The sequence below is a fragment of the Macrobrachium rosenbergii genome, chromosome 18 (genome assembly GCF_040412425.1).
Source record: "Macrobrachium rosenbergii isolate ZJJX-2024 chromosome 18, ASM4041242v1, whole genome shotgun sequence".
Classification (NCBI taxonomy): Eukaryota; Metazoa; Arthropoda; class Malacostraca; order Decapoda; family Palaemonidae; genus Macrobrachium; species Macrobrachium rosenbergii.
This window is the reverse complement of record NC_089758.1, coordinates 6,994,185-7,013,154: the sequence shown is the minus strand read 5'-3', so window position 1 is coordinate 7,013,154 and position 18,970 is coordinate 6,994,185. Positions and strand designations below refer to the sequence as shown.

The following is an 18,970-nucleotide window of genomic DNA, read 5'->3' as shown; positions in this document are numbered from 1 at the left end:
ATCTTCCAAAGAATATGCTGTTCATTAGGAAGAAGTAAGAGGAGGTAAAGGCAAATACAGAAAGAAGAGATTCCACTTATTAAAAAAAATTAATTAATAAATAGACAAAGAGATAAAAATATATTAAATTACAAGAAGAATAGTATTAGGTGGTAATGCATTGCATTTTCGCTTAAACCTCTGAAGTTGCAACTGCACGACATCCTCTGGGAGACTGTTCCGCAGTCCAACGGTGTGAGGAATAAAGCACCTCTGAAACATAGAAGTTCGACAGCGAGGCACATTTACTGCATATTGGCGCTGCTGTAAAAGTAAAATTATTACCACCAAGGAAAGCAGTGTGAAGAGAACACGGTAACAAAATCCCCTACAAATGAGGTAGTGCGAGAGGCCTTTCCTACCACGGCTGACCTTGCTCCGACCTGATATACACAATGGCCACAAGAGAAGAAAAAATGAGTGTACTTTGACAGACTTTCACTTTTTCCTCCTGGCTCAATAGAGGTACTGAGAGGACCATCTTCTTTCAAGATGGGACTTGTTCCTGTGTGCGGTTTCCATCGTGCGTATTTTCAGGCATCGGAAGCACAAGTGCATACTTACTAACAGATGCAGACATTTGCAGGCACTGAATTCCGTTGCACAAATTCATGCACACATGTAAAGGAAGTGACATACACACATACATACATTTCAAGAGAGTGACTTCCAAAATATATTTCATTTGAAGATGAAATCTCATATACAGATTTTCTTTGATGTCTGGATCATATTTAAGACCTTTGTCTTTTTATGCTTTTTTTTCCACATGATTGTTTTTGAAATGTGTTGCAGAGGCTAGAAACTTTTTGAACGACTTTATCTCGATAATCACTGGACAGTGGTCGTTAAAAATATTTTCTGCTCATTTTTATTACATGTTCATGTAATAGCACTGAAAACTCGGCATTGTGTCCCTACGATTTAGTCTAGACTTGTAGTTTCTTTTCATAAGAATTAATATAACCAATGGTTCCGTATTTCCCGTATTATATCTTTATAACCACTGAAAGTGAAATCTCTCTCTCTCTCTCTCTCTCTCTCTCTCTCTCTCTCTCTCTCTCTCTCTCTCCACTGTCGGGACTGTGTGTACTAAGAGACAAAAGCTTTGGGTGGGTGGGGTTCCTCCGTCGCTCTCCAAGGCCTCCTTCTCTGAGTCCCAGAGGTAAACCCATGACCTTTATCGCAAGAACAGCCATCAACGATGTGTGGCACGTCCCCCTCAACACCCGCGCTGCCAAAGCTATCGTTCTCCGCAAAATAAATATTTGCAGGAGTACAGTAGGTCGGGGAAGAAACGACAGCTAAATTGCGCTGTTGTTTATGAACACGGGGAATGGGAAAGAACGACCTACTTCTGGATATAGTTAGCCTAAGAGCAGGTATGGCGGAGAATGAAAGGGAGACAGATCGGGCGTCTGGCTGCAGCGTGGTAAATTGGGGAATGTAAGAGAGACTTACAGACTTGGCATTTCTGCAGGCAGGTAGAGTAGAAAATGAAAGAGCTGTTTAACTGGATAACCTACCTGCAAACAAGGAGGGTGGGGAATGAAAGTGATTTGCAGATTAGATACCTGTTTGCAAGAAGGCACTGTGGGGATTGAGAGTGGTTTATTGAATGGATGTCTTGCTTATAGACTAGGTAATTGCCTGCAAACGGTTGGGAACGCCTTGTAACGACAGATTTTCAGACTGGATGCCTCTTTGTGAACAGGTATGGTTGGGAAGTAAGTCAGACTTCTATATTAGCTTGTTGCCTAACAGTAGAGGGAGAAAGACAGTGAAAAAAGTAGGTGGAGTCGTTGGACAGCAAAATAAAGAGATCCAGAAAATAAAGATGAAATACAAAGATCTAAAGGTGGAACAGGGAGAAAACCCCCACTTGCACTGAAAAGTAATAGTTAGAAAGGTTAGACTGCAAGATTAGGAAGTTGAAGTTTAGGTTAAGTTAAAAAATTCTAGATTGAATGTTTATCTACGAATAAGTAGTGTGAAAGGAAAGCGAGATATCCAGACTAGACATTTCCCTAAAATTTGCCGGAGTAAGAGAGAAAAAGAATCTTTTAGATTAGACTTTTTTAGTCAAAATGATAACGTTTGTGACACCCCACAGGACTCATTGTTTCTAGCGTCTTTGTATTTTTCTTGTCATTGTTATGGTAATGTTTTTCCCAACGGAAATTCAGAATGATGATGTCCATTGGATGTTTATTGCATCCTAGACTAGTGTGCAGCGTCGTGGTCCACTGTAGGCATTGCTAGTGTGCAGCGTCCCTTGGACTGTAGCTCCACCTACTTTTTAACCTTTTACTTTACCTCCATCCTGGTTCCTTTCTTCAGTATTGCTCTCCAACCTCTCTAACTATTACTTCATAGAGCAGCTGTGGGGTTTTCTCGCAATTCTATCTTTATGGATCCTACTTTCTCAACTTTCTGGATCTCTTTACCTTTATGGATCCTTGTACTTTATCTTCTCTACTTTCTGGATCTCTTTACCTTTATGGATCCTTGTACTTCATCTTCTCTACTTTCTGAATCTCTTTACCTTTATGGATCCTTGTCCTTCATCTTCTCTACTTTCTAGATCTCTTTACCTTTGTGGATCCTTGTACTTCATCTTTCCTGCTTTCTGGATCTCTTTACCTTTATGGATCCTTGTATCTTCTCTACTTTCTGGATCTCTTTACCTTTGTGGTTCCTTGTACTTCATCTTCTCTACTTTCTGGATCTCTTTACCTTTATGGATCATTGTCCTTCATCTTCTCTACTTTCTGGATCTCTTTACCTTTGTGGATCCTTGTACTTCATCTTTCCTGCTTTCTGGATCTCTTTACCTTTGTGGATCCTTGTACTTCATCTTCCCTGCTTTCTGGATCTCTTTACCTTTATGGATCCTTGTATCTTCTCTACTTTCTGGATCTCTTTACCTTTATGGATCCTTGTCCTTCATCTTCTCTACTTTCTGGATCTCTTTACCTTTGTGGATCCTTGTACTTCATCTTCCCTGCTTTCTGGATCTCTTTACCTTTGTGGATCCTTGTACTTCATCTTTCCTGCTTTCAGGATCTCTTTATCTTTATGGATCCTTGTATCTTCTCTACTTTCTGGATCTCTTTACCTTTGTGGGTCCTTGTCCTTCATCTTCTCTACTTTCTGGATCTCTTTACCTTTGTGGATCCTTGTCCTTCATCTTCTCTACTTTCTGGATCTTTACCTTTGGATCCTTTGTACTTCATCTTTCCTGCTTTCAGGATCTTTATCTTTATGGATCCTTCATCTTCTCTACTTTCTGGATCTCTTTACCTTTGTGGATCCTTGTCCTTCATCTTCTCTACTTTCTGGATCTCTTTACCTTTGTGGTTCCTTGTACTTCATCTTCTCTACTTTCTGGATCTCTTTACCTTTGTGGATCCTTGTCCTTCATCTTCTCTACTTTCTGGATCTCTTTACCTTTGTGGATCCTTGTCCTTCATCTTCTCTACTTTCTGGATCTCTTTACCTTTGTGGTTCCTTGTACTTCATCTTCTCTACTTCTGGATCTCTTTACCTTTGTGGATCCTTGTACTTCATCTTCCTCCTTTCTGATCTCTTTACCTTTATGGATCTTGTATCTTCTCTACTTTCTGGATCTCTTTACCTTTGTGGATCCTTGTCCTTCATCTTCTCTACTTTCTGGATCTCTTTACCTTTATGGATCCTTGTATCTTCATCTTCTACTTTCTAGATCTCTTTACCTTTGTGGATCCTTGTCCTTCATCTTCTCTACTTTCTGGATCTCTTTACCTTTGTGGATTTTGTACTTCATCTTTCTACTTCTGGATCTCTTTACCTTTATGGATCCTTGTATCTTCTCTACTTTCTGGATCTCTTTACCTTTATGGATCCTTGTCCTTCATCTCTACTTTCTGGATCTCTTTACCTTTGTGGATCCTTGTCCTTCATCTTCTCTACTTTCTGGATCTCTTTACCTTTGTGGATCCTTGTACTTCATCTTCCCTGCTTTCTGGATCTCTTTACCTTTATGGATCCTTGTATCTTCTCTACTTTCTGGATCTCTTTACCTTTGTGGTTCTTTGTACTTCATCTTCTCTACTTCTGGATCTCTTTACCTTTGTGGATCCTTGTACTTCATCCTTTCTACTTTCTGGATCTCTTTACCTTTGTGGATCCTTGTACATCATCTTCTCTACTTTCTGGATCTCTTTATCTTGGTGTCCAACCACTCCAACTCCCCGAGTGCGCTTTGACAGCCTAAATTCCCTAAAATAAAATTCCTTCAAGATTATTTCAAATATATCCGGAGGCAAATCTGATGTTAAAAGGAAACGTTGATATGATGATAATAACAATAATTGCAATAGTAAGTAATAACAATAATTGCAATAGTAAGTAATAACAATAATTGCAATAGTAAGTAATAACAATAATTGCAATAGTAAGTACATGAAGCTGCAGACATATGTGCAATAGCTTGAGTAATTACGAAAGCCATTACCTGAACTCTGTGCCAAACCATTTCGAGTTGCGATATCTATGTCACGGTCACAGGTCGACATTGACTTAGCTTAAGCCTGGAGGGGAAGAGTGCCACTCAGCCCCAAATTAATTCTCTCTCTCTCTCTCTCTCTCTCTCTCTCTCTCTCTCTCTCTCTCTCTCTCTCTCTCTCAAACACGTTTTTTACTCACTGGAGTCTCCATAGTTTCGTGTTCATAAAATTGATTAAATTTCGAAATATTTTTAGTATGCTAGTTCACCAAGTTTAGGAACAATAGTTTCAATAAGTAAACTTTTTGAGTTCGTTAATTTATTATTATTATTATTATTATTATTATTATTATTATATTATTTAAGAACAACCATAACGCGTGGGAAAATCTATGGAATTTCTTTGTATCTCCCGATAGTCTCATATATATATATATATATATATATATATATATATATATATATATACAGTATATATATGTATATATATAAATATATATATCTGTATATATACCCAAAGTGATTATGTGGTTTGGTAAGTGTTTATGAGACGTGCAAACAAGGCCATTTGGAGAAACTACAATCCTTTCAAGAATTCTATTCGACACGAGATTGATCTGTGGACGTGGGAATTTTGTGGGCAGGATGAGGTTGCCTATAGGTGGGAAAAGTTCGGTGGCCTTGCGTGTCTTGGTTGAGGGCGTGCCAGTAGGCAGCTCTTCCCATAGAAGATGCGGGCGATACCTCGGCGATTGTTTTCGAGCTGGTAGGAGGTCAGGGCTGGGTCTACCCTTGTTTAGATGTATGTCATGGACGGCCTGGAAGAGATCCAGGGAAGGAAGTGGCCTGTGCCTGATCTGGAAAAGGAAATGGGGAGGGCCATCTTTCCATCTCCCCTTCCGCCCTCAGCGCTCACCGGTCGTCCTTCTTTTTATCAACAAATCACTTTCACGTTTAGAAATACTGGTACTGCTGCCGCCTTTTTACATCTGTGAAGAGAGAGAGAGAGAGAGAGAGAGAGAGAGAGAGAGAGAGAAGTGGGGTGGGGGTGGGAGGTATTCCGCCCTTCTAAGCATGATATTTTAATTCCAAACAGAATTGTACCTCTCATTGCATATCTTTTAGTCATCTTCCAGTCCATGGTCTGTACTGATAAGGATAAAACCGAAAGAGCCAAAATTAACCAGAAATAAATCTACCCTTTGCTAATGAAGATGTTAAAATTTGAAACACATTTCTAACAAATAATTGAAATAAACAGAGACAGAACCAGTATAATGAGTCAATAGAATCCACTTATCTTTTAAATTATTGCATTGCAGATGCATTGGCGTATTTGAAATTCTCAGAGAGAGAGAGAGAGAGAGAGAGAGAGAGAGAGAGAGAGAGAGAGAGAGAGAGAGAGGTTACGCACGTGTTGGTGTCTGTCAGCCATTTTTTAAATGATACATGATATATAAATTCAAGAACATTCTCTTCTCATTGCAGAGTGCCAAGATAATATCAGCGTGGAGGAAGGTGGGGGGTGTGGCCAAGGCGTTACCTGTGGCGGGGAGATTACCAATGGCCCTCGCCTGGCCACCAGACATGTCCTGGTCCTTTTAGGATTCTTTGGCTTCATCAACATCTACATGTTGCAACTGAATCTCCTCGTGGCTCTTCCCGTCATGGTCAACCACACTGCTATCCACGGGCAGGACTTCTCAGTGAACAGCATGGGATTCCAAGCCATCCTCAAGGAATCTGTTTCTAGAGAGAATGATCCCCCGGATGAGAATGGAACTTTGTCCAAGGACAAAACGCGATCTCGCAATGTCATTGGTCATGGAGACATCCTCAGAGACGAAAGTTTACGGGATGAATTCGTACTCAATGAGGAGCTAGGACCACCACCTCGGGAATCAGGTCGTCACCGGCCTCACGTTCTTAGTGCCAGTCTAGTTCCTCCTGCGATAAGGTACGGAGAGGAATCGTCTTCCGATCTCCTTGAGGATAAGTTGATAGAAGCCGAGATGAATAAAACGTTGGCAAACAATCACAATGATACAGATGGTGACACAACTACACTACAATCTAACTATGATGATGGCATAACTACAGTTCTCCCGGCCATGACAGAAACCTTTGCCCCAGATGACGAATACACTACCATTGTCAGCGATGATCCGTTTACGGAAATGCCAATGTCCTTTGATGAACAGGTTGAATTTGAAACAGTACCCACTCAAATCATACCTGATGATGTGACAACTGTAGTTTTCGACGAGACAACCTTAGGAAATTTTCCTGTTACGGAGATCGATTTCTCCACCTCTGATTCTCCAGCAGATTCAGCCTCAGAGGTTAATACTGCTAATTCTGTAGAAAGTATAGTGGTCACTACTTTGAAAAATGAAATTACTATAACCCCACCTCACAGTGATTCAGTATCTGCACTAGCTAACAATGAAGGAAATGCAGCATCAACCAAAATGCCTGAAACTCGGTCATCCAACAGCCCCGATGTGGTACTAACACCACCGATGCCCAACCTGTCCTCGTCAGTTGGTACCACTGTTTCAGCAGGAACGACTGTTACAACTGCATCACCAAACGACGCTGAACATTTAACCACCTTTGGTCTACTGAATAAAAATATTGCAGTGACAGAAGGAACAGAAACAGCAACAATGATTACAACTCAAAATCCAACAACAGTGCAAGATAACATATCAGTGAAATCCTCATCAACATCGATGCAAGATAACATATCAGTGAAATCCTCATCAACAACAATGCAAGATAACATATCAGTGAAATTCTCATCAACAACAATGCAAGATAACATATCAGTGACATCCTCATCAACAACAATGCAAGATAACATATCAGTGACATCCTCATCAACAACAATGCAAGATAACATATCAGTGACATCCTCATCAACAACAATGCAAGACAACATATCAGTGAAATCCCCATCAACAACAATGCAAGACAACATGTCAGTGAAATCCTCATCAACAACAATGCAAGATAACATATCAGTGAAATCCCCATCAACAACAATGCAAGACAACATATCAGTGAAATCCTCATCAACAACAATGCAAGACAACATATCAGTGAAATCCCCATCAACAACAATGCAAGACAACATATCAGGGAAATCCCCATCAACAACAATGCAAGACAACATGTCAGTGAAATCCTCATCAACAACAATGCAAGATAACATAGCAGTGAAATCATCATTATCCCCAGGTACATCGACAGTGGTGACAACTCCTAGCACTTATACAACATATAGTATAACATCAAACACACCCACTACATCTAGCTCTTCCGTGGTTTCTGAACGTAAACCTGTTAGTACTTACAGCACTCTAACTACGAAAACGACCATTCCTGTATCTCTCACTTCTGCTGTCACTCCCGAGCAAGCTTTCGTAACAACCTTCCCTACTCCAAAGACCAACGAATATGTAGCGACCGAGGCATCTGCTTCTGGTGCCATTGCCAACATCTCAAGAATGGTTCCACAAAATGTCAACAGATCTTCTACAACAGTTCCATTGCCAACAGAGAAAGAAAATGTTGGCCAGATGAATGCTGCTGGAAATGAAACCTTGGAAAATTCCCGCCAAAAGCGGACTGTTGATGACAAACATCTTTTGTCTGATAATAACAGCAGTGAAGGATGTGCCCAGTTAGGAAATTGTCAGAATGGCAAAATTGGAAGCACTGGCATCCCTGAAAAGAAAGGAAAGCAAGAGGACAAGAAAAAGGAGGATGGAGAAGGTGATAACGAGGAAGAAGAAGAGGAGGAAGAGGAAGAAGAAAAAGAAGGAGAGGGAGAGGAGGAAGAGGAAGAAGAAAAAGAAGGAGAGGGAGAGGAGGAGGAGGGAGAGGAAGAGGAAGGAGAGGAGGAAGAAGAGGAGGGAGAGGACGAAGAAGGCAAAGAGGAAGAGGAGGAAGAAGACGATGAAGACGAAAAAGATGACGATGACGAAGAGGAAAACGATGATAACACCGACGAGGACAACAGCCTGGAATGGCTGTTGGGCAAAGACTGGAGCTCGGGCAACGGGACCAGCAATTCCAGCGAGTCTTCCAGCAGCAGCGAGTCGTCGTCGTCCAGCGCCGAATCGAACGAGTACCTCCAAGAATTCTCGAACAGCAGCAACGAGGCCAGGGAATGGTACTCGCTGGAAGCCGACGACCTCAACTTCTACGGCAACGACTCCTGGGAGGTCGTCGACGGCCGCATGTACAGGAGGGTCAATGAATCGCTGAGGAGAGATGTCGAAGTGGATGGCAGCAGTAGCAGCAGTAGCAGTAGCAGTAGCAGCGAGGAGGGCTCTGACTACGACGACGACGATGATGATGATGATGATGATGATGACGACGATGATGATGATGATGAAGACGAAGATGATGAAGAGGAGGGAGAGTCAAAGGAGTCTAAGGTTAGTAACGGATTTTTATTCTATAGAGAGAGAGAGAGAGAGAGAGAGAGAGAGAGAGAGAGAGAGAATTTCGGTATGTTAGCACATGAAACTACGAGAGGAAGGGAGAGAGATTTTGTCCAAATTCTCAAGTTCTGAAGCTGTATGCAATAAAAAGAATAATATACTAGTATACAGTATACATACATACATACATTTATATACAGTATATATATACATATATATATATATATATATATATATATATATATATATATATATATATATATATATATATTTTATATACAGTATACACACACACACATATATATATATATATATATAGAGAGAGAGAGAGAGAGAGAGAAGGTGCAATTTTTCATCTCGGTCTAGGGTTTTCTAGAATACTTAGTCAGCACAGAAATTTGAACGCATAACAAGCAGTACACCTTGACTACATTTTAACTGTAAGTTTCATAAAATAAGATAAGTAGTCCCCCAGTGATCCGTGTACATGCATATTGAATGTCTTACTTCTCCAGAAAATCATGGACGCGAAAGTGAGTCTTCTTTTTTGCTTTTGCAGGAGAAAAATAAACCCAAAAAGAACGCGAATGGCGAGATCGCGTTGCCCAATCAGAAATACCCATCGACCGTCTGCTTCGAGCCCAGAATGGTGGAGAAACCAGAGCCCCCAGCGGTAAGGTGCCTTAATGTTTATTTATTGGATGCAAAATTTGCGTTTCAGCATGCGCATATTTAGCTAAAAGTTGAAATCAATTGAAAGGGAGTCCCATATCATCTGGGTGTAAAATTTAATTCACTAAAAGATAACCCGGTATATTTTGGGAGCAAAATTTATCTAAGAATGAAATTGTTCTGCTGAAACAGTGAATAAAATAAAAAAAATACTTAGACGTCGTTTAGTGGTAAATGTTTCAGTATAAAATATGCAGGTCAAAACTGGAAAAGTAGAGAATGTGGCTGGAACTAACTCTTTTTTTGGGATTTAGTGTTTCCTTAGCTGATCTGACTGTTATTTTAAATCTTCATGTTTTTTTTATTCATTACTATTCAGAGGTAGATGGTATCATGACAAAGCATTCCGTGTACTACTTGGTATAATTCTGAAAGATGATTGATGAGTAAACAGCCATTTTTATTGGAACTTGTAGAGATTGAGTAGCATCCACAAAATTTTGATGTTTTTTTGAGCTATGTAGTTCTTTTATGTTATTTTTATCAATATTTGTCCTCATTATTGGTATCGATTTTATTCAGAATGCACGAGCTTTCATATGGAACAAATCTAGAAAACCATTGCCTTGCTAAGAGTGCCTCACAGAATCAAATGTTTAGAAAAGAAAAATAAGTAGATAAAGACGAGGAAACCAGAAAACAGCAATATGTCAGAAAAAAACTAAAGCAGTAATTTTTGTGAAAATTTAAACTTTTTTTTCTCATAGGACGGAGAATTCGTTTGGGCAGCCGACCTGCAGGAGAGACTTCGTTCAGCTTTCTCATGGGGCTTCATACTGACGCAGCTCGTTGGAGGACGCCTTGCAGGTATCCTTGGAGGGAAAGTGCTGTTGCTTCTGGGTGTCCTGTCTGCTGCCCTTCTCACTATCTTGACACCAGCTGCGTCGCAAATTGGTCCTTACTGGCTTTTGGCCATCCGCATTATGGTCGGAGCTGCTCAGGTAAGACTCTCTCTCTCTCTCTCTCTCTCTCTCTCTCTCTCTCTCTCTCTCTCTCTCTCTCTCTCTCTCTCTCTCTCATTACCAATCACATTGGATAGATGGAAGTTACTGTCATATTTTACATTTTTATTGCCCACTTTTTTTGTCTTTAACAGTAGCAAGAAGAGTAAATTGTGATTTCTTTTGTTTCAGGGCGTCTGCGTCCCAGCTATGCAGTGTTTGTTGGCACAATGGGCGCCTCCTCTAGAGAGAACCATAATGGTAGCCTTTACATATTCAGGTACTATCATTATTATCATTATTATTTTATTATTATTGTACACCATAGGCTATGACCAAGTAATCTTTCTTACATGTGGGTTGTGAATAAGGACGAAATACCCTATGATCGGAAAGGAAGATTTTGGAATTTTTATCTCGCTTCTGCTTTCTCTAAGTCCAGTTCAATAAGAGGAGTGTCTGTGGCCTCCTTCAGAGTTAAGGCCTACCCTTTAACCTTCCCCTTCTTTTTTCGTCTTTCCTTCTTAGTCTGGGTTAGATAAGGGCTTTATGTTGCCCATTCTATCGGCCTTTGCGTTCCAGACTTAGTTATTTAGCATTTGAAGAGGTATGCAATAATTGATAGTTGAATTTCGAACAGAGATGTGAAATGTGGCCCACCTTGCTCTGAAAAATTCTGGTAAATTCTAATCGATTTTAGAGTTATTTCTTGAATCATTGTATATGTATCGGTAAGAACATCTTCTCTTGGAATGATAAAGTTAGGATACAGTGTTTGCCAAGAAAATTTGTTCCCACCCAAAACTTTTTTTTTTTCCTGCATGTGTAGCTCTGCTGAAGTTTGTATAGAGCTTGCGCGTTACGTTAGGTTAATGTCAGTGCTGTCGTTTGGGTTAGATTTATGTCAGTCTTATGGGAATGTTATAGTTTAGATGAGGTTTTGGTCGCTCTTACACAATATTTAAACTGGTCAATTGTGTTGTTAGCTTAGATAAGTATCAAATTTGTCGGTTATATTGGCACCAGTTTTATCATCTAGGATGGGTACATTTCACTCTTGTTTACAAAATGATATTTTTTCCAACTGTGTTGAGTATATTATGATTCTTTAAATCTAGTTTGTACTTCTTTGCATATGTCAGCACAAGACAGTTGGTTGAGGGACTTAACCCAAGCTCATTTTCTTTTTATCAACCAGTAACTGGATTGCCCACTTTGGTGATGTTGCTCTGCCTAATTTGTAAAGCACGACTCGAAACCTTTTATTTTTACATGTTACTTTTCCCAGTGATACACATTCTTCTGGAGGGGGAAATACTGGGATTTTCCCACGGCAAAGCCACAGATCCTTAAGCAATAGAGTACAATGGGGAACAATCTATTGAATACTCTCCATTTTTTTACCTTAGAAAGTTTCTCTTTTCGAGGTAAATCTACCAACACATATGGAAGAAGGTTACATACTCACACTTCTAACTTTCTGTCTGCTTGACAGTTTGAGTAGCTCGAGGAACTTTAAAAATTCACCCGAGGATTTCAGTGAAATTTCTTGAAGACTGGGCGTTGGTTTCTGATCTGAATGCTGGACTCGGATGGTTTCTAAATTAAGAGCTGACTTTCATGTAAATTTTAGTACACATTTACCAGTCGATTTACTTAATCGTAAAGACAACAGCGTATGGCCCTGTTAGTCCCATTTAGCTTAATTTATTTTAACCTTTTTAGTGCCAATTTGTGTGTTGTGCAAATCGGTTCTCGATGCAATTTTGTTCGACGGTAGACACGCAAATTCTAGTGTCTATGCGGCTCATGTTATTTTATTATTATTATTATTATTATTATTGTTGTTGTTGTTGTTGTAAATGATAACATGTTCTTTTGGAGATATATGAAATGATTTTAATATTCTTTTGCTCTCTTCAGTCAATAAAGAAAACCTTTTGTTTGCATGAGCAAAGTTTTCTGTAAATAAATCACAATTATCTCGAAAACTTTCAGATAAATTATATTATTTAAGTTTTCTGTTGCTGACCTCATTCATTAAGGAAAACCTTCAGTTTGCATGAGCAAAGTTTTCTCTAAATAGATCATAATTATCTCGAAAACTTCTTATGATTCTCGATTTTAAAACTCCCTAATTCATTTCAGTTGCAAGGTTGCGATTTGCCTTTGCAGTGGTGCTACGAAAATCTCGCTTTGTTGTTCAGTTGAATGCACCGAGTTTGAGTATTTCACTTCATATTATCTTTCACTTCTAAAAGCATATTCTCTCGTATGTCACTCTGACTAAACAATAGCTTTATCAACTTCATCATCCCTCCAGGTCTCATCGTTGGAGCAGCTCTGGGAGGCCCTGTATCTGAGTGGGCTGTCCTCGTGATCGGATGGCGGGCCCTGTTTTACTTCCAGGGTGTGTTGGCGCTGGTCTTTTGCATCGTGTGGCAGGTGCTGGTCTCCGAAAATCCCTCTAAACTCTCCACCATCACGTCCCAGGAGAGAAACCAGATCACAGCAGCCATCGGGGCCTCACACGCAGGACGGGGTCTGCCTATTCCGTGGCCACATATTTTCAGGTAAGTTCTGTTCTTGAGAGACGATACGCCAGTCGATTCTCCGCTATCTGCTATCATTTCTCCGCCAGACTTTGCGTCAGGCAGCCGATAACTTTTCTTTATATTAGTGGCAGACTCGATGCCGTGCACGTTCTTGTAGCTGGGTGCTACGAGCTTACCAGACTTCAGTTGTATCGCCCTTATTAGTTGCTTATGCAAGGTTTGGCTAAGAAAATGGCAAATGTGTCCACAACAGATTATTGATGGAAATGATTTCTTTAGTAACGAGATTCCGCTTGTCCAATGTAATTATTTTTAAATATGTATTTAATATATTTAGTTTATGAATGTTGCTCGTAAAATGCCTCCATCTTAGAACCGATTCTATAGTTTCCATGTTCGCATTAATGCCTTCTGCCGTTATAGATATTTATGTCAAAAAATGCTTTTGATGTTAAAATATGAAAGAATATAGGTTAATGATACTGACCACATGGAGGAAACAGGACGGTCGGTTCTTTTGCTTGGGAAATGGAAATGATTCTTCTGCTCATTCAACAGGTCTCGACATGTGCTAGCCATCGTTTTAGCTGAGACTGGGATCTCCTGGGCGAGGTTCACTCTGTTGCACCACGCTAGAGAATTTGCCGTGACAGTCCTCCACATACCATCACATCAGGTAAGGGTTTGACTGAAGTTCTGTGCTAATTTGCACGGCTTTTCCCACGCCAGAGGCTTTGCGAATTTTGATAAATATCCCGGATTTCAAAGGTTGGTTTCTGAAGACTGTGAGGCCCTCACGTGGTTAGTCACGCTTCCCTTACAGATCCAGACATAATAATTTGGGTCTTTTATAACAAGGGGAAGATTATTAATGCCTTTCCAGAATTATAAAGAACAAAGACCTTGATTCAAGTCTTTAGGCAAAAACCAGGGTTTCTCAGCCTCCTTCGATAACAAGTCCAGGTAGTACTGCAGTACCTCATTAACACAAGGTTGAAGTATTATCATTGATTTTGTTTAGTTCCCAAAAATAAGACATCAGTGGCTCCAGTAATAAGCAAGTCAGCCAGAGAAGACAACAGCAAAAATGAAAAAAGTTAAATTTGCAGGAAATGGACTCATCTACGCAAACGCAGAAAGAATGGTAATGATGTCCACCAGTGTAATTTTCTTTCGGCAATTGCGCGCCACAGGTTTTTCGAATTGAGGTGTGGTGTTGGCAAGAGCCACTCTCGCGTCGTTGAGGAGATCACCTTGAAGGTGATTCTGAGCTGTTGCTTTGGTATAGATCGTCGTTGAGGATGTTTTCTCACACAGACAGGTGAATGGAAATGGGATGATCATCTCCAGTGCCTGTTCCAGAACTCCCGTTGATTTCAGTGCTCCCAGTGGTGCCAGTATTCCAGGTTTAAACGTTGTCCTGTATAGATTACAAACACAATGTGGTGTTAATGTAAGGGGCTTTGATAGTAGAAATATAAGAAAAAAATACGATTTATAGTGGTTGATAAATACTCGTTACATTATGGGAATATGTTTGCTTTGGTCATAGAGGACACTGATGTTTAGTCCAGTGAGAACCAAAACTCATACTCATTTCACCACAAAGAATTCTTAAAACCATTTTGTCGGAAATCAAAGCATGTTTTAAATCAAACCAAGACATGTCAAAAATACATTTGTATATTAGCCATATATGATAAGATAATTCATTATCAGTAATTACCTACGATATAAGTACTGAATATACAGTGTATAATTTGTATGTAAATGTGTATCTTTCAAACACATTTTGGTGGTTTCTTCAAATAACGCTGATTTTGTTTTTATTACTATCATTAGTGTTATTTTTATCATCAGAAAATCTTCACCCCTTATTATCTTCTCCAACAGGTTAGAGTAACCTGGGGGACAGCCTTGTTCGCCACATGGATAATAGCCATCGTATATGCAGTAGCTGCTGACTGGGTCAGGAGAACTCACAGACAATCCACCGATGTCGTTCGCAGAACCGCCATTGCAATATGTAAGCTTGACTTTTGGTGCACGTTGTTTAGAATAACAGATAGCAAAACTTTTCTTCATTCGATTGGGGATTCTCAATCTGAAGGTTGGAAGAGTGCTTATAAGGGGTACATTGATAGTTGGCAGCAATGTAATAAAGCCTGTTCAGGGGACAGAATGATTATGATATTCATACTCAACGACTAAAATAGTCATTAATTTGAACTTGGTTACATCCACAGTAGTACAAGTCATACTGAGTAAGTCTTGATCCACAACCATTTTATGCTGGGTTTTTCCAGGAACTACACTTAGAAGCCAGTTAGGACATGACACCAATGGTTTGGTTAAGAAAGATATCCTTGCAGTGACACTTCCACAGAAATTTAAGGTGCCAGTCAGTTGCTGAAGACTATACCGAGGAGTACCTGTACTGTAAAAAATGGCAGAATTAACATTAATTTTTACCATTCTAAATTATATAAATCATATTTGTTGAATGTTAGATGAGTTAGGGAACAGCTCAAAGGTCTGATAACTCAAGGAATACCTGGAGGGAAAATGATTGCACCTCTGCTTAGATCAAACTCCTCATCAACATTGTTTTATTTCAGATTGTTCCCCAAAGAAGAACTGATTAACTTGATTCATAGATATTAATATATTTAAATCTTCCATTTACCATGAACAGTTGTATGGCTAATTTTTGTGGGTGCCTGTACACGCATGAATTCAATGTTCATCTTTCTCTCAGGTGCACTACTGACATCCAGCTGCCTCGTGGGCATAGCGCAGTCTAGTTGCCGACAGTTGGCACTGCTGGTGTGGAGCTCCATGGCGCTGGTCCTAGGCATAGCTGCCTCATTTTCGACTTACTACGTCAACACGGTCGAATTGGCACCAAACCACGCAGCTGCCATAGCTGGTCTGAGCGGCACCTTTGGAGCTGCCGTCAGTATTCTGTCACCTCTCTATGTCGGATATCTCACAGACGGACAGGTAAAAAGGCATTAAGGGACTCTCTCTCTCTCTCTCTCTCTCTCTCTCTCTCTCTCTCTCTCTCTCTCTCTCTCTCATCCCTAGTGGTGCAAATGTGCAAATCACTTTTCTCGTGTTTAGTGGCATGATAGAAAAATCATTCCCATCCCTTGGAATTCTGCTTTATTTTTGTTTAAGCAATGAGATCTTGTTTTTAACATCCATGTATTTATTTCTAAATTCAGTAGTTTAGTTGTAGATTGTTTGAAAATCATATGAATTTTGCTTGTTCACACTGAAACTTTTCTAAAATATGAGATCTTATGTTTATGTAGCTAAGTACCTAAAAAATTCTACTCTGAATCAAAGCGGGAGGTGATGCACATGTCCATGTTTTCAATAAAATTAATTTTCACTTTCTTTGAACTATACTGTGCAAAATTATTTATTTTGCCCTTTTATCACGTAAATCAACCTCATCGTCTCTTTCTTCTCGCAGGCAACACTTGAGAGATGGCGAATGGTGTGGTACACGGGTGCCATTATCCTCATCCTCACCAGTTGTCTTAACTTCCTGATGTCCACGTCGAAGGAACAGGTCTGGAACAGACCAGTGGCAGTGCCCGTGTATCCCAAGTCAGACGCATCCCGTCTCGTTCAGAGGAGGGCCCGCAATTCCCCTCCACCACAAGCAGGACCCTCCAGAGGCCACAAGAACGAAGGATTCGTGTTCACCGAAGGACTCTAATATACCTTTACGGTTGGAGAACTTTGATGCCTCTACTCCTCTTTTTGGGTAGGAACTCTTCTCTCAGGAGGCGTGGGTTCCCAACTGTTTTGATTCCTACTGTCTAAAGGATGAAGGATTCATTTGGTGGAGAAATCATATTTCCTGAAGAACGTTTTCTACCCGTATAAGGATTCTCAGATACCTTTGTCCCAAGAAGGACATCTCAGGGATCAGAACCGCGGCATGATGACGCACGGTACCAGTATCGGCTATGTTGTCTTCGTCAGGAGAAGGACCGACTCCTTCTCTCTATCTGTTCCCTAGTCCGCTCCGACGTCATGGGATCGATGATGGTGATTGTGTGAAAGGATTTAGTGATTCCTAATGACTACGCCAATTCATCCTGCCATATTGAAGTGTTGTTCTAGTGGAGAACTGCTGCCAGGATATCCTTCGTGGACGAAACCAGAGAACTTACTCCATGCGCGGCCAGACAGCCTGCGTATAGTACTAAACTGTGATTGTATTTTTGCCTGTATATGACTGTTATATAGGTATATTTAAGCATCTGTACAGAAGTTATGCCATAATCACGACATTGTGAAGAGATTGTCAAGTAATACACTTTATACTCTGTCTTGGGAACTTCACAACAAGTCAGACCTTAATCATATCTTCATTCTACAAGAAAGACGCTCTCACTCATGAAAATCACTTGGTCTTACATATCATCATTACTCTAATATCGACTTAATTTCCTTATCGAAAACTGTTGTCATTTAACACATTACATAAAACCTCTCTATTTCCTTTAAGACGATGATATTAGATTAACTTGAAGCAGTTCGTTTTTTATTATCGGATGCCAACAAGTAGATTAGTGATGATTTTGATTTTGGGTTTATTTTGTGATCATCTCTCGTTTTCGCTTTCGTATTCCCCTTTTGTCTGGCTGTAAAAGCCTTGATGTTGCTGAAAAATTGTCACCAAATTATGTGTAACTTTGAACATGGATATAATCATTGTAACAGAATCATCCGATCTTAATGACACACTGTACGTACATGGTCTCTCAAATGTTATTCGGTGCTAGGATGCCGAAAGAGCATTTGAAATCAGAACTCCTTTATTTAAGCGTAGATTTATTGTACATAGAACATACAAATCATAATTATATTATACTGACTAAACAATAAAAAAAATATATGGTCTTTCATTCTAATTCCTATATTTTAAGAAAAAATGGGATAACAGTTATTCATGAATATTGGCCAACGTACGCACACACATCTCCAGTAGTGGAGCTGCTTCTAGCAAGGAAGGCAGGCTTACAGGCCAGGGGGTGACCTGTGAATGGCTACACTGCAAGGTAACCTCGTTCGCTTTTTTTTTAGCCCGGCCTTTGCAGCCGGATATGTTTAATTATTATGTACGGAAGTAAAATTCTAGTATTTGAGATGAATACACCCTTTTTTATATATATATAATACTAAGGTCGATGGGACATACCATGAAATACCCTCCTCTAGTCCAAGACGGAAGGAAACCAGAACATATATAATTTAAAAGAGCGGACTTTTCAGAGAGGGAAAAACAGTACAGAGTCGGGGGAAAAATGGAAGTAAAGTGCCGTCCCATAGCTTGGAAACAGAGAAAGACCTGATTTCCTTGAAATAAATGTTCCGTTTAGTTTATTTTCTCTGGAGAAAGGGAAAGGAAGGGCGACTGGTTGCACCAGTGGAATAGTGAAGCAACATAAATCTCGTCACTCAAATATCAGCTTGTAAGTTCACTAGGTGGTGGTACTTCATATGACAATACAAGATGCTGGATGCAACGAGCTGAGAAATTTGTATCGAAAGATGAAACTGATGACTACTTTGCAATGTTTCTCACTCGTGGCAAAAAAAAAAAAAAAAAAGGCAGCGTGGCGCTTTTCTTTGGCTGAGCCAAACCAACTGTGGTTATTCAGTAACTAAGCATAGAGAGATGGCCATTCTTATTTAGCTGATAATACAGTATTTAGTATGACGTCTATGGAAGCTTGCTTA

The 18,970-nt window shown here is 39.9% G+C and overlaps 1 protein-coding gene across 4 annotated transcripts in view; it reads left to right on the top strand.

Annotated features, from left to right (window-relative positions):
* Positions 1-18,123, top strand: part of LOC136848070 (serine-rich adhesin for platelets-like) — a 109,597-nt gene extending 91,474 nt beyond the window's left edge. For all 4 annotated transcript variants that reach the window (XM_067120241.1, XM_067120242.1, XM_067120240.1 and 1 more), the window contains exons 3-11: positions 6,014-8,973; positions 9,539-9,652; positions 10,419-10,652; positions 10,845-10,932; positions 12,976-13,225; positions 13,766-13,883; positions 15,101-15,233; positions 15,966-16,210; positions 16,689-18,123. In XM_067120241.1, coding sequence (XP_066976342.1) covers positions 6,014-8,973; positions 9,539-9,652; positions 10,419-10,652; positions 10,845-10,932; positions 12,976-13,225; positions 13,766-13,883; positions 15,101-15,233; positions 15,966-16,210; positions 16,689-16,937 — 4,391 coding nt within the window. In that variant the 3' untranslated portion in view covers positions 16,938-18,123. The remainder of the gene's footprint in view (positions 1-6,013; positions 8,974-9,538; positions 9,653-10,418; positions 10,653-10,844; positions 10,933-12,975; positions 13,226-13,765; positions 13,884-15,100; positions 15,234-15,965; positions 16,211-16,688) is intronic.
* Positions 18,124-18,970: the final 847 nt, after the last annotated feature.